Source organism: Xiphophorus maculatus, chromosome 6, assembly GCF_002775205.1.
Source record: "Xiphophorus maculatus strain JP 163 A chromosome 6, X_maculatus-5.0-male, whole genome shotgun sequence".
Taxonomy (NCBI): domain Eukaryota; kingdom Metazoa; phylum Chordata; class Actinopteri; order Cyprinodontiformes; family Poeciliidae; genus Xiphophorus; species Xiphophorus maculatus.
Window position 1 is genome coordinate 8,941,012 of NC_036448.1, and position 16,162 is coordinate 8,957,173.

Here is a 16,162-nt window from a genome sequence, read left to right on the forward strand (position 1 = left end):
ACTTTTCTACATAGAAGCTAACACCGGAAGAGTCTCATTATAGTTACTCTATAATCACAGGTACAGTTCTAGCAGCTCGTTTAGATGTAAAGGTAAATAAATGTCTCTGTCGTTTTGGTCTCACCAGGACACCAGACTGTCCCTCATCGCCACAGACCAGAACTACAGGCAGAACTTCACTGCTGCGGATGAAACCAGATCAACGAAGATGAAAACTATTCGAACCATCATCGACATGATTGTATGCTTTATTTTTCATTATTTCCTACCTTAATAAGCTGAATTTAAATTGAACTAATCAACTTCTATTTCTTTTTCTTCACAGACAAATGAGACAAAGGATGTGGTATGTTTTTCTGATAACATCTTGGTTTAGTATTTCTAAACATTAATGCTGTTCGTCTCTGTAGATTTAGATTGTAGTAGTCTAAAACCAGGCAGCCACTAAACACGACTAGCTCCTGAGGTTCATCCTTTAGCGTGCTAGCTTAAATCTGCCTGATACATTCTGTAGCCAGTGAGGTAAAGTAGTCCATTTAAGGATTGTGGTGATTCTTGTCAGTGCCTGGACCCAGTCAGGCCTGCCCAACTCTGACACTGGCAGGAAGCAGGGAATGGTTGCTAAGGAAGTGTGTATAAAGCTGAAATGACTTAGAAAGGCTAATTAAGATGGCAGCGATAGCGACTGTTTTGGCTTCTTCTCTCCTTCCCTTAAAGTGACGGTTACATTGTAGACATCCGATGTTGTTTACCAGCCTCTTCCTGTTTTCACATTTCTCTTCTCTTTTTGCAGTGCTGCTCCTTTGACTGCAATGTAAGTATCCGTGCTTTAGTCTCCCCCCAATGTGAACTCTTATCTTTGTCCTGTGTTGTATTCAGCGAGTATCTTTGTTGATAATTGCAGGCTCCTGGGGGGCCAAAAGGACCTGATGGGGACACTGGCGCCAAGGTGGGTCGTCTGTCATTAGAACAGAAACCATTCGAAGGCATAAAACGTGAAAACTCACAATTTCCTTTTCTCCTTCTTCAGGGAGAGATGGGGCGGCCAGGAATGCCAGGAGAGAAAGGAGATGTTGGCGCTGTGGTAAGTCCCTTCCACCTCCTTTCATGACCTGCCAACGTGCCTGCCAGATGAGGGAGATGTCAGCACATTTTCCTGAATCTGTTTGGCCCCTTCAGATGAGGTAATTTGTGTATTTCTTTGTCACAGGGAAACATTGGTGATTCTGGTCCAGTTGGTTACAGTGGGATGAAGGTAAAGTTCATGAAGGAGAGACTTCATGAAGACTGAAATAAACACTTTTAGCATTATGATATCAGCCTAAGAAACTCTTATTTTAACACCATTTCTTCCTCTTTTTTTTTTTTTTTTTACATTTCATAGTTTCTGAATCTATATTAGTGACTTGTTGGTAGATTTGGCTAATTTTATTGTCTGAAGCTGGATGAAAGTAAGAAGTCAATGTTTACCTTCAGATACTTGTAGACAGCTAAAGATTGATGTGTTTTCATGGAATTGTTCAAACAAGGAACGGCAATCAACATAAGCCATAAAAAAATCATTAAAACCATTGCAGATAGCATCAGACAGGCTAGCTAGGCTAACAGCTAGCATTAGCACTGAGTCATGTTACAGCTAAGTACAACGAACAGTTTGCATTAAAAGATTTGTTTGTTGACAGTTAATGCAATTATATTCAGTTTTTCCTCCATAGTGTAACTTCCTGTGACATCAGAATGTCAACAGTGATCATTTTATTTGGTTCAAATCAGTTTATGTATGAAGGCAACATCAGCTTGTTACATGGAAATTTAAGCAGGTCAACTTCATTTCAGTTCAATAACGTCCCATTAGATTATAAATCAGTTCACAATAGTCAGATTCACTGTAATTACAAACATTTAACATTAGGGGTGTAAAAGTGCCTCCAGCTCTTTATACCTAGCATGGCATTGGGTCCAAAAGACAGAGACGAGACAAGGTTTTGGTAGAATATGTGGAAAAAAATAATTATCCGATTATTGGTTTTTAAAAAGAGACTTAAGGTTTTGCAAATGAAACTTTTGAGTTAAGTAATATGTAGAGTATTGCAGTCCAGGTTTGATATACAGTACTGCAGTTTTTACGACTGTCTAATTCAAAGGTGGCGGTGCTCCCAAAAGGAATTGAAAATGCTCCCGTCTGTGTTCGCCAATATTGGAAAGAAGAGTATAGAGACTCTGTCTTGACTACAGTTATCCATTTTAAGTTTGATCAGTGTGTTCCAAGTGTTTAAGATTTTTAACCAGATATGATCCAACACAGTCCAGACTCATTAAAAAACAGTAAAATTTAAATTAACCAGTAGAAAGCCTTGGAACCAACTTTAATATTGTTAAGCTAAAAGCTGAAATTCTGGGATAATTTATGTCCCAGCATGCGACCCAAAATCACACCGCAGTTTTTATGATTGTCTAATTTAATAATTTAAAGGTGGCCGTGCTCCCAAAAATAATTGAAAATGCTCCCTTCTGTACTATAAAAGAAAATGTTTTGTTGTGGTTAAAGTAAAAGTCAGATAAGTCAATTATTCAGCCAAACAGTAATAATCCTTAGTAGAATATGACAATTTCAACGCTTAGGAACTATTCTGCCTTGAAACAAAATTACATTTGGCCTCCATTCTTTCTTAAAGAAAACTTTGTAGTTAAATTTTGAAATTAATCTAAAACGGTTAAAAAGTTTGGTTGGTAAAAAAAAAAAAAGAAGAAGTTTACTCAAACCAAAATGCTGCAGCTAATGGAAAAATTGAGTTAATGACAGTAGCCTTAGAAATCTTTGATTCTGTCTCATAATATTTTTGCAGGAAAGATGCAGCTTGTATTGCAGCTCCTGCTCAGCAGGAGCCACATCCTTTCAAACTTAGATAAACTGTAAAACTTAAAGCACCACGCAACCATACTCGTATCTGTAGCCCATAATAACAGATGATAACAGTAACTGGACAGCGCTTCATAAGAAAAGATTTGCTTTGATGTGGTGTTTTAATATGTAGAGCCGTAAACTATCCAAATCAAACACTTCATTTCTAGTGCAGGACAGTAACATCTGAATCCGGTTTTATTACGAAGAAATATGGTCCAGATCTGTTTTATTTAATGGCAAAACATTTCTACATTTTGATTTAATTAGTTAGTTACAGGATGTTTATTCCTACACTTGGAGAAGACGGTATGATGGCAACACTGATGTGTGTTTCTGTGCTTGTAGGGAGACCGCGGCCCACGAGGAGACAAGGTACTGTCAGATATGATGACTCTCATCGTTTTACAACATCCTGAGCATGCTCAGTTCTGATTCATGGTGTTTTTCTGCAGGGCGAAAGGGGGCACAAAGGCTTCAAGGTAAGCTCATCCTGAGCGTCTTACCTTTGATCTGACGATGTTTTCTAGCTGTAAAACTCATTCTGATTTCCATTTCTTTCATCTGTTCTTCCTTTTCAGGGTGACAAAGGCCAAAGAGGCCTGGATGGAATCGATGGGCGTAAGGTAGGAGTGGGCACAAGCCGCCTCTCGTCCTTTTCCTGTCTCTTTGATGATTGCGTTCCAGCACGTATTTCTGTTTTCATTGTTATCAGGGTGAAGCTGGTTTCCCCGGCCTCCCCGGCTGTAAAGGCGCTCCCGGATCAGATGTGAGTTTAACGACTTGACCCCAGAGTAATGGGTGTTGGCCAACACAGGTTTTGAAATCTCTGAAATCAAGATAAGCTCAAAATAGTTGTGATTGTGATTAATAATTAGGAATTGGAGGATAAATGATACAGAGACTGAGATATGAAAAGTATGGTGTGGGTTTGTATTCGGGTTATTTTACTCTAGTAGCCCAAAATATAATTTAGTGGAACCAAATACCTTCAGAAGTGGCCTAATTATTAAGTGCACTCCACCAAAAGAGTAATATGATGTCAATATAAATCCAGCTGTTCCCCAAAGGACTCGGGGAACATCTGTGTTGGTTTAGGAACACAGCAGATAAACAGGACCAAAGTTTAACCTTTAACCTTACATGGTAAGGTTTTTGAGGTGACAATAAAGGGGTTAAAGGAGGGCTAGGTCATAAAACAACAACTAAGATTTGAGTCTCTCATTGAGCTCTGTTTAATTTTTCATCTGAACATGGAGAGAGTATAACATTGGCAGTTACTCTCCTAATTGCACTGACCGAACAAATTACTGTTTTGTTTTTTTTTTTAGTTTTACATGTTTGACCAAGCTTGTGAAATTTAAGTTTGCTGTACTGGTGCAGAGTTATAAAATTAATTTATAATTCAGTACATTCATGTTTGTGTTTACAAAAAAAAAAGAAATACAAGAAACATTTTAAGTCAATTAGGCTCCGTTTTTCTGTATTGGATCGGTATCGGTCGATACTACACCTCCGATATCGGAAGTGGAAAAAGTGTTTCGGTGCGTCCCTAATATCAGTATTAAATTAAGCTGGAAAACTTCATTAGATCAGACCTCATTCTGAGAGATTTGAAGGACTGCATGTGCAGTAGATGCCTGGGACACAAATACATAAACGCATGCAAGCAAACCACTTCCGGATCCGCCCGAATCCCCTACTGCTCCTTTGTCTACCGATTAGCTACTAGCCACAGTTTCATGTTCAGGAATGTCCCTTGCGTCTGTCTCCCATACGGTCGACACGCGCAGAGGCCCTCGTCTCTTTGATCACGCCTCTGTTTACATTTTCTGCTGTCAGACTGAGTAAATGAAGCCATACGGTCTCGCTGTAAACAAACTTGCACGTGAGCTTATGTGATCATCCAAGTGCAGCGGACCACGACCTCGTTTTGGCTCTGTCTGCCGTTCCCTGAAACCGTCTCTGTTTTTGCATCTCCAGGGCCAGCAGGGAGAAACTGGACCGAAGGGGGACCCTGGTTCTTATGGAAGAAAGGGGGGAAAAGTGAGAGCTGGTTATTTCTCAATCATAAATGTCTCAGATTTCCTTTAGGTTGTCACTTTTAAGAATCTCGGGTTCCTCTTTTAGGGCGATCCAGGAAGAAACGGCGAACCGGGACGCCCCGGAAACTACGGATCTCAGGGACTTCCGGTGAGTCCAGAGAAACGCTGGAGCGTGACAAAACGCCGAGCTGCTGCTGTCACACTTATCCAAACGTATTCTCTGTGACAGGGCGAGCCGGGCGGCGCCGGACCTACAGGAGACAAAGGAGAGCGCGGTGACGACGTAGGTGACATCACTTCCTCCCAGGGCTATAATAGCTTTGGGTTTTAGTTTAGCAAAACTCGTTATAGTTTTGTCGTGACTTTTCGTTCAGTTGGCTTTTTTGAGTGTTAATTTCTTATTAGTTAAATAGCCTATTGTTTAGTTTTACTTTAGTGTTATTAGTTACAGTAGTCGTTTTAGTTTTCTCATAATTGGTTAATTTTTAGATGGAGTATTGTATTGTGATCATGTATACATCGATCAACAGAAGACACGATTTTCAAAAAATGTATTCAGTTGTTGAACAACCAACAGACTCTGGTGTTTTCTCCCAACTTTTGCCTTCGCCATTTTATGGACTAGCGTAGCGTAGCATAGTCCAAAAAATGGTGTGGCCACTCCTTACTCCCCCTTACTCCAGGAGGAGTAAGGAGTGTCGTAATTTGCCGACAGCTGACGTAAACTGCTTGTGTGAGAGGGCAAGGGGAAGAATAGATTTATATCTATAATTTCAGTTTATTTTAGTTAGTTTTATAAACTCATGACGTAGTTCCAGTTAGTTATAATTTTCCTCCATTAACTGTCGTTTTTATTTATTTCAGTTAATGAAAAATGTTTTCTCAATTCCAGTTTTAGTTATTTCATTAGTTACCCACGACAGCCTTGCTTCTAACACAGCCTTCAAATTCAGTTAGTTTCCTGTATCTCTGTGTTTTTCAGGGACCACCCGGATCGGACGGCGCTGATGGAGAAGGCGTTAGTAGAATTCATATCATCGTGAACTCGTGAGTTTTTGCGTTCCAGAGGACTCTGAAGTTTACCCAACCGTCTTTGAAATCCTCCACAGGGACAAATCGGAGAGAAGGGGGAGGAAGGTTCTCGAGGAAAACGAGGCCCGAGAGGAGAACCCGTAAGTTACTATGGCGACTGTAACGAGGCGGGTAAAGTAGCATCCTCGTTCCGGATCAATTTTTGTAATTTCTGAGAGATTCCTGCGAAACGCGGTTCGGCCACTGAGCCGAATCAACAGCGAGCGCGGCCGACCTCTACCGAACCGGTGTTTGTAGAGTTCCCTGCTGATGCATCTTGTGGAGATCGGATCTATGTGTTTTGTTTGCATTCAGTTCTTTTAAGGTTGTTCTCTTTCCTGCCAGGGGGAGCCGGGACCACGTGGAGAGCAGGGGAGAGAGGGCTCAACCGGTGCCAACGGAGAGCCTGTAAGACACAAAAATAAGCACAAACAGAAGTCACATGCATCCTAGATGGGGCCACCCTCTAGTTCTTTGTTTTGTTAGAATTTTTTGCTCACTTAATGGAGGTGGTTGCCTTCCTTACTTTGTAGAGCTGGAGCTCACAAGTTTTATGCCCACTCCTCCCGTTTCCCGTCCTCAGCGTTCATCTCCTCGCTCACTCTTTCCCCTCTGACTCAGTTCTTCTCCACCTCCTGGAGCCAAACCCTCACTACGGTTTTCTTAATGAGGCACCAGGCAGAGCAATAATAATAAGACATTACCAGCATTAGCCGTGGTAACTACCGTGATGTAAGAAACTCTTCAATGGCTCTTTTCACTGGGCCTCCTTTCCTCATTGGAGCTTAGTAACTACTTGGCACCTGAATGGTCTTAAAACATGGAACATCTGAGTAGCAGGGGCCGGCCTCCTCCTTCTCCTCCGCTGTGAAAAAAAAGAAAAGAAAAACTGAAACCGCATTTATGTTCACACCCAAATTGATTTCTGCTCTGATTCAGGACATTCCTTGTGTTGAAGATACAAGGCGGGAGCTACTGAATGCTGACGCCTGTCGTAATAAATCATTGAATCCCACGATAGATTAAAACGAGCTCAATAATTTCCATTTGCATGATTTAGTGTTTTTCTCTTTTCTCTCTCTTTCTATCAAAAACTGGATGACAGACGTCTTCAGTCTGGTGCTTTGGTCTCAACTAGACCTTTTTTGAAGGGCAGTTAGTTTACATATACATCAGTGTCCATTTTATTTGTTGTTTTTATGTATTTATTTTGGATATTTAAAACATCTTCCAGTTCCAGTGTAAAACACTTGTTAGAATTTAAAGTCAATTAATTTTTGAGAGTTATTGCATTGTTATTTCATTATCATTATATTACTTGAAAATGGTCTCAAAACAACAACGTTGCTGTTTATCTCAATAATGTCTGGGACAATCTGTCGTCCAGCAAAGTTTGTTACCATGACAGCCAGATCATATATGGAGTATATGCACATTAAAAACACAAGTCGGAAGAAACAACATAAACAAAACGGTTTATTCCTAAAGTCACCTCCTGGAGACTTTAGGAATCAAAAGAGAACATAAGTTGTATGATTATTCCAACGTCTCTCTGCCCGGATTTCTAACCAAACGGCCAGACAGATGTTTAAAGAGGAATGGCAAAAGCGATTGATTTTAATTGAATTGAGTTGAGTAAAGTATATTAGCAGTGGTTGCCAGCAACTGCAGTCCATGCTACGGTGGAATATCAGCTCGGCTGCCAAGAGATTGAGCTGTTAGCATGCTATGAGTCATGGGGTTCTCATACAGCAAGCCAATGAGTCAGAGGCCTAAACAGATTTGTTGCAGGACTGGCTGCTTCTGGAGAGCCTCCATGAACCACAGCAGCACCATTCACGAGATACTTTGCATTATTTGAGCTGCGTTTAATTTCCCCTTTGTGTCAAATAAAGTATTTTTTTATTGAATTGAGTTGAATAAGGAGAGGAAAATGTACCAATTACTGAGCACCGCAGGCCAACCACAACTGATGATGCTAGACTAATTTACAGCATTGTGTTAATCCTGTATGTACTCTAACATTTTCAACAAAGATTCATTTCTTGTTGACGTCAAAAAGCTCAATCTTAGTCCTAACTAAGAAGTGTATGCTAGCAGGGCAGAAAATGCTTTGTCCTGCCATCACTACACACCAGTTGGGATCAAATCGTTGCTATGGGGACCCCAAGATGCCGCTCTCTGCTGCGGCTCTCTGGAGGTTTTTTTGTTTTACCTCCAGTTGTAAACACGACTTGTACTTAGAAGTTTTTCTATCTTGCTTAGAGTGCCAGATGAATATAGGTTAACTTCTCAGATCCGGTTGCCTCAAGACGTTTTCATTTCTCCCCCGGTTGCGCTGTAGTCGCGGGGAAGTTTAGATGAACAGCTAGTTTCTTGCAGCTATTTTTGGATTTATGAAAAGCACACATCTGTTCAGCATGAACAGGATGTTCTCCTGAGAAACGGGTCTGTGGGATCTTTATGTTAGCTCTCCTCGTTGTTGTACACAATTAAGCCGTTTTTCATTTGCTAAGTGTTTTCACTGTGGTTTCCAGGGTGAACCAGGAAGAGGCGGCCCTCCTGGCTACAGGGGAGACGAAGGTCCACCAGGACCAGAGGTGGGTCTCGTTTACGGTCGAATTCTTAAAAGACGCATCTTCTTCTTTCTCATGGCTGACCCTGCTTTAACCTATATTATTTTGTATATTATTTATTTTGAGTATAGTTTTAGAATCTGCAAATTTACTTCAGTAACTTTACTTAAAGAAAAGTTTAGATTTCAGAAGTGTCGTGTTGAAAGAAATTGATTTGGAAAAATGTTTCTTTTGCCTGATTTTACTTTGTAATTTATATGAATTATTTTCAGTTTGATCTTTTAAAATACCCAAATTTCTGTCAGATTATGTAATCTTTAAATATTAAATGATTGATATTTTGGTTAGTTACTCCATACTTCAGTAGCGTTTTTACTGTTATAGCACTTTATTCTTGTATTTCTTGTATATCTACTTTTACTTAAGTAAAAATATGTTTGAGTAGTTCTACTCTTACTTGACTCACCTCCCCACAATAACAAAATGAAATCTTGTTTTCCCAGATTTTTGTTCATTTATTTAAAAAAAAATGTAAAGACTTCCAAATATTAGATATATAAATATTCATACTTTGAGCTCTACTCTACTGATCAGCACTGAAACGCTTCTGCAGCTTGTTCACTACGGCAAATCTAGCCGCCTGAGGATGACTTGGAATTGAGCACTTTTGTCTATATAAGGTCTTGCAGCAGAGGGGGGTTAAAAGAGCGCAGAAATCAAGCAATATAGTCAAAGGAATTGTGTGCAGAGCCCCCAGATTGTTTCGAAGCTTAAATCTGTGGAAAAATACATAGAAAAATTGGCAGCATTGATTATCCCACAAAGCCATTTATTCCCCATTACTTGGAAATAAAAGTGTGGAACCACCAGGAACCTCCCAAGACCTGGCCGCCCAGACAGACTGAGTCATCGGGGAGGAAAGACCTTGATCAGAGAGATGACCAAGAATCCTCTGAAGCCTTAGGAAGGACTACAGTGGAGATAGGAAACCAATTAGAAGATCGATCATTACTAATGTCACGTCTTTATGGTAGAGTGGCCAGCTCTGAAGTAGCCAAGGGAGCATTCACACCAGCCCTGGTTAGTCCGCTTTAATAGAACTCTAGCTTTGTTAACGTCACAGTCTGGCATTAGCGGGAGAAATGGCTTGTGGTCTTTTACGAAATCCTATAACCTCTTAAATCTGACACCCCTCCATTTGTGTTTACATTTTGTGAAGAAGGATGTTGCGTTCAGTGTCTTCTTCTGAGGTTTTTGTGTCATTTCCTTCAGTGGATCTCGGTGCAACGCCCCCACAGGTGAGGAGGTGAACATGTTTATCAAAGGGTTTGGTTCGTTTGGCTCAGTGCAGTGTGAAAGCGAACCGCACCAGCTGAAAATGTAACAAATGTTGCAGCTTTGGTCCCCAACTGAACCGCGTCTCCCGGACTATCCGGTGAGAAAACACCATCAGGACAAGGAGAAACAAATTCCTCTGCTCTGATGAGACTAAAATAACATTTTTGTTCTGAGGTCCATTTCTTTAGAAAGTGAGTTCTCCGTTCCAAGAACATCTAAGATCTCTACCTATCTACGCTACCCGTCCAACCTGATTGAGCTTAGGGTGAGCCACAGAGCAGAGTGGGAGAAAACGGTTTGCCAAGCTTGTAGACACAAACCCTAGAAAACTTGCGGCTATTATCTTTAAAGTGGTAGTGTTGAGCTTTACATCATGTTATAACGTTATTCCTTACACCTGGAGTGTTGCTTTGATTTGTTCAAATCCTTTAACTTCCCGTGGCAACCATTCAGGGGTGTCTAAATACTTACTCCCACAAAGCGCCACAAAGCTCCTCCTAGAGCAGTCTCCAGTGTAGCTTGCGCCTTACCTGTGCCTTCCCTACTGTGCTCCTCCAGACTAGCAGCAGCAGCAATTAGCAAACACCTGCGAGTATGCTGAGCTCATTATACTAACTACATCTCGGTGAAATGCTCCTAAGAGCAATTTCAACGGCTTAATGGAGAACTGTTGTTGTGATGACGTTCTGAAGGCAGAGTGTCGGAAAGAGAAGAAGCTTCTTAAAGAAACAGAGACCCAATTTCAGGGCTCAGATTAGAAAATGAAATGTCTTCATTTTCGCTATATAGTAACCGAGGGTAACATAGTTACTGTTATAAAATGGCACCAAGTGCCTGGAAAATACATAATACCGCCCCTTTAAATGATATTAAAAGATGTTCTCTAAGTCAACATTCGTCTGAAAACAAGCTTTCACTTTCTCATTATGACCTAAACTAACTCATTTGTAAACTGCTAAACAGCTTAGTCATTTGCAATCTGACTCACTTTGACTGGAGTTTTAAAGAAAATTCCACTCAAACTGCTCTGAGGATCGGTCGGTCCGTAACGTCACAAAGTGTTGAAAAGTGAAAGAGTGTGAAAACCTTCTGAAGTGGCCAGAGCTCGGTTAATAAGGCTAACACATAAAAACTCCAATTAAGCTAAGTAACCTTGCTAATGTCGCTGCAAACTCTCAACACTCCTTATCCCACAGCCTTACATGCCAGGAAGTTTATCAGATTGCAGTTTCTGAATTTTGCAAAACGTTTCTCCACTTCCAAAACAGCATGCTAAAGATTAAAACAAGAAGAGCCCATCGGTGTTTGTGCTACGCTATTTTAAAAAGTGGTTAAAATAAAAGAAGTGGCTACAGGGTTTCCTTGTGTCACTTATGTGATGATTGTTGAGAAGACATTTCAAGAACTACTCAAGATTTTTAACATCTAGATTTCACTCTACCTTTGCTTTTATCTCGCAGGGGCCCAAAGGACCGAGAGGCATCAAAGGTTCAGCAGGGGACAGAGGCCCAATAGGGGAGAGGGTGAGTCGGGGGAGATTGAGGCAGAGATTAAACGTCAGCCATCCGTCGTGGATCGTGAAAATTTTCTGTTTGCTTTATTTCAGGGAGTGCCAGGTGAACGAGGAAATGGCACTAAAGGCTGTCATGGCTTCCAAGTAAAACTTTGATTTTGTGCAGCGCTCATCTGGTGTGTGCATGAGAACGTTATAAACATTTCTGATTCTCTGTATGTTTGCTGATAGGGCTACCCCGGGGCCCGTGGAGACGCTGGCGAGCCGGTGGGTCGACGTTTGCACTCGTGTTTTAGCTGAATATTTCAACAGTGTAATCCACACGGTGGTAGTTTGTGATTAAGTAAAGCATTTTAGCTGACCTCTGCAAAAATTCGCTTCAGGGTACCAAGGGAACTCCCGGACCCAAAGGGGATGATGGAGATCCTGGAGATTCAGGCCGAGATGTGAGTCAGCCTCATACTTTTTTTCCCTTTGTGGACTTTTTTCTTCACTCTGGCTCGCGTTTTATCTCGTTGGCCGCCGTTGCTGACAGAATGTGAGTCATGTTACTTGATTTATTAAGATAAATAATCCTTGTTAGCCTCCTTTATTACATATAGTGAAAATAAATAAATACTGGGGTTTTTTTTGTATTTAACTTGCCATCTGGCTTTCAGCTTTTTACTCATACTTTGCATACTTCATAGTTATTGTTATTTTCGGTGTCCATCCGTCTTGTTTCCACACGGCCCTTCTGTTCTGCAGCTGGGAATCCTTTTTTAGGAACAACTGGACACTTTTTGTGTGAATCTGTGCGCCATTAGGGCCGACGGCTATGAGCTGATGCAGCTGTGTATATGCCGTCGTCAAGGACACCAGGAAATGAGCGGCGGCGATGGAGCGTCTGCATTTCTTTCCGAGTGTGTGTGTGTGTGTGTGTGGGTGCAGATCACGCAGCTTACATGTTCCAACGCTTCAACCCCTCGTTCAACTCGAGTGGGTTTACAATAAAATTACTGCATATCCCGGGTTTCAATGTTGCGACATGTAAACACTTCCGCATGTCTGTGTTTTTCTGTCATCTGTACCTTAGTGCTCCGCCCTGTGATTTACAACAATCACACAAAGTCAGCTTTAGATTTACAGGACTTCATCAGTTTACATTTTTCCCGATTCGAGAGCTCTCCTTGTAAGTCACCTCTTCTTCCTTGTAAATACCAGTCCGCTGCTGATTTTTTTTTTTTTTTTTCATTTTCTTGTTTGTGAGACGGGAAAGCGTCCTCAGAACTTATAAGGAAATCTGTAAAGCTGTGGTTATGATTGTTGGTCTTTTCACACAGTGGAAGAACAAACTGTGTTGGCTTTTACGCTGACATTTTAGGCACCCTCTGCGGTCATTGCAGTTCACACTTTAAACAGTAGGTGTCACTGCGAAGAAAACCGGCCTGTGTTACAATTGGCAGCAGAACAAGAATCCAGCAAAGCTCTTTCCTCATATCCTTAGTATTCGTACAAATACATGAAATTATGCATAAAATTAAATTTGCAAAAAAATCTAGATAAAAACTTCTCAATTTTCAAATGGGGTATAATCGTTGTGGTTACTCTTTCATCTAAAATAAGGGTCTTTGTTTACAAATACTAACATATTTAAATATTTTGTCAGCTTTATTTCTATGGATGGAGAAACTGAGCAATCTTAAAAGTTACGGGGCGTATCAGTTCTTCCGATTTAATCAACTATTCATGAGACCATCAATAACAAATATCATGACTAGCATGATGATTAGCATGATTAGGTTTGTCTTTTACAAATGAAAAAGACAAAAAATTACAAAAGATTTTCACTTCTGAAATATTTTTTTAAAATGTTTTTCTTTTTTGCAGTGTTTCGTGTGGCCTGTAACAAATCTCAGATTTATGCTGCACAAAGTGTCCCTTTTTATACATGAGCATCCAGCCTCTGAAATGTCTGCACCCGCCCCTGCTACTCAGACTGAAACTCCCTAATGTGCAGAAGCATGTTTCATGCACTTTCACTCTCCGAGATTGTTTTTGTCATTTTTTTTGCAATCACAAAAAATGCTGTGGTGCTTCTTTACAAATTATTTATTTATTCATATATGTTCCTTATTAAACCCCTTCCAGAATCTAAATACAGAAGAAAAATATGAAAATTAACATAACAAGCAGACAGATTGCACGCACAAATATTAAATAGCTCGATTGTTGTTACTCGCCATATCACTCACGGTCTACGACTTAACATCAGGTAAGGCTGAGTCAGCAGTGTAGTAGAAGTAAGAAATACTGCCACCTGCAGGTGGGAGTTACCAGTCACTTGAAGCCAATGTGTTTGACCATTTTTGCAGAAAATTTGCAATAAACTCACAATTATGCATTGCCGCAAAAAAAATGCGAGGATCTGTTGATTTTCCATGAATTTCCACGATTGCAGAATCACACAAAATGGAAAGGACTGTACGTATTTTAAACCAGTAGCGAGCAGAAAAAAAAGAAAAAAGAACATGGCCTAAAGTTTAACCGATCTGTTTCCACATGTTAAGATATCTAGAAATGAAAAACAAAACAGGAAACTTGTAAAATGATATAAAGTGCATCATCTTAACAGAAGTTTAGCATTTTAACAGGTTGGTCTAAGAAAGTCAGGTGTTTCTGAAGTTGAGGTTTCGGTTTAATAGAAACAAAATGTACAGGACTCTCTAGTTAAAGTTAAATACAACCAATTTAAGGGAGGAGTCGACGTTTCCTGTCTTAACTCTTCGTCAGCCGTTTCATCTCTCTTGCCGGTTATCAACTTCCAAGCCGGTTCCTGACTGAGGAACCAGTTTGTTGCTTCAGGTCGTCCGAATGCTTTATGACATCTTGTAACTTTTGTTTTGATTTTCCAACCGCTGCGTAATCACTTTCTGCTTTCAGCTCTCCAAACATCGAGATGCTGAGTCTGGATTGTTGGGAGCAGATTTATTTTGAGGACATCTTGATCTTTATTCATGGCAAAGTTTACTTTGGGAATTCTAAGGAAACTCTTTGCTTTGCATCGGGAGCAACCTAACACATGGATCATATCAGGATTCACATTTACCACAGCGCGCAGGATCTCTTCTTCTCTCAACAGATGGTTTCCCAGATGTCCCAAACAATCAGAAGATTTTCTCAGATAAGAAAAACCTTTTCGAGAGCAGAAAGGGATTCTTTCCAAGGCTGATGCTGAATGCCTCTCTTTGGAGTTAGCTACTGAAACAAGAGGATGATGATTTCATCATATCTGCTCTTGTCTTATAGCAACCAGTCTACACCTGTTCTGATGATGTGCTGGAATGAGGTCGTCTCATTTTTGCCTTAAAAAAAAAAAAATATATATATATATATAAAAATACTTTTTGCTTTTACACTTCAATAATAGAATATTTCACACTGCGAAATATTCTAAAAGCAATGCTAATTGAACCACAAAAAAAAAATCAAAACCACGTATTCTTTGAAAACAATATTTGCCCCAATCAGCTGCGGTTTTTGCCCCCTTAGTTGGTTCCATTGCAGTGGCTCGTCTGTTTTAGCGCATCAAGGCTTAATTGCTGTATCTTTAATCCTCAAACACCAGAGCGCTGACAGTTTTTCTCTTTCAACAAAGGAAAAATAAAGTATAATTGCGACGATGATGAATAGGCCCCTTCAACTAGATACTTTGTTTCTTTGTCTGCTGCTGCAGATTTCCTAGTCGGCCTGCGAATGAGTTCTCAGTGGTGGCCATGTTTTCATCGTTTTCAAAGGAAAACTGTAACTGATTACATTCAGTCAATTGTTTTATTTTTCCAAAAGATATTCTACTATTCACAGCTGTGAACTCTACAATAAAGGGTCTCATGAAATAGTTTTAAGATATGCTTCTGCTGCTACTTTGTACAAAGCTTTACACAAGCAAACCCTTTTCTCTGAATTTTTCCACATTTCACCATGTTACCGCCACAAGCTTCCATGTTCCCACTGAAAAATATTCACTTGTTAAAATGGTCTAGTGAAAGTCCAGACATAAATCCGACTGAGAGTCGAAACTTAATGGATTAATGTTCTCCAGCCAGGCTTCCAGTGAAACGTGGTTTTATAAAGTGTTGTCTCAGAAAGGCTGAATTTAAATGTGTTAATTTTAAAAACCACGCACAATTTTACTTCCACACGACAATTTTACACTCGTCTGCGTTGGTCGGTCACAAAAAATTCAGAACACAAAATAAAATCTGAGGTCATGTGACAAAACATTATAAAAAATTAAACACTTTTACGAATTATAGTGAATTGAAAGGGCAGTATTATGTAAAATCAACTTCTCTTGCTTTTTGCTTTACATCTTGTTACAATGTTTTTACCAAATCAAACACATCTGGAGTGTTGCTTTGATACTTTCATGTAAGTTTGAGAAATTCTTTAATCTCCCATGGCAACCATTCTGGGGTGCCTAAACGCTTGCTCTCACAGAACACAGCCTATTTTCTGTGTACAAGCTTTCGCATTACAGAGTACCACTCAGCTCCTTCAGACTAGCCAGCAGCATTTAGCAATCATCTGGTGGGACTGCACATCTGCTGCATTATATGAGCTACTTCTCTGTGAAACTGGTAAAAAATATTGCAAAGGGTCAATAGAGGAGCAATGTTGTGCTGAAGGCGCAGTTTCAGAAAGAGTATGAACTTCTTAAAGAGACAGAGGTGTTAAA

At 40.2% G+C, this 16,162-nt stretch overlaps 1 protein-coding gene across 1 annotated transcript in view; it reads left to right on the forward strand.

Annotated features, from left to right (window-relative positions):
• The window catches only part of col6a1 (collagen type VI alpha 1 chain), a 35,308-nt gene that overhangs the window by 6,958 nt on the left and 12,188 nt on the right, over positions 1-16,162 (forward strand). Inside the window, exons 5-25 of the mRNA XM_023335574.1 lie at positions 128-241; positions 326-346; positions 794-814; positions 905-949; positions 1,031-1,084; positions 1,211-1,255; positions 3,251-3,277; positions 3,358-3,384; positions 3,484-3,528; positions 3,618-3,671; positions 4,886-4,948; positions 5,033-5,095; positions 5,177-5,230; positions 5,930-5,965; positions 6,057-6,119; positions 6,364-6,426; positions 8,556-8,618; positions 11,393-11,455; positions 11,539-11,589; positions 11,677-11,712; positions 11,829-11,891. Coding sequence (XP_023191342.1) covers positions 128-241; positions 326-346; positions 794-814; positions 905-949; positions 1,031-1,084; positions 1,211-1,255; positions 3,251-3,277; positions 3,358-3,384; positions 3,484-3,528; positions 3,618-3,671; positions 4,886-4,948; positions 5,033-5,095; positions 5,177-5,230; positions 5,930-5,965; positions 6,057-6,119; positions 6,364-6,426; positions 8,556-8,618; positions 11,393-11,455; positions 11,539-11,589; positions 11,677-11,712; positions 11,829-11,891 — 1,071 coding nt within the window. The remainder of the gene's footprint in view (positions 1-127; positions 242-325; positions 347-793; positions 815-904; positions 950-1,030; positions 1,085-1,210; positions 1,256-3,250; positions 3,278-3,357; positions 3,385-3,483; positions 3,529-3,617; positions 3,672-4,885; positions 4,949-5,032; positions 5,096-5,176; positions 5,231-5,929; positions 5,966-6,056; positions 6,120-6,363; positions 6,427-8,555; positions 8,619-11,392; positions 11,456-11,538; positions 11,590-11,676; positions 11,713-11,828; positions 11,892-16,162) is intronic.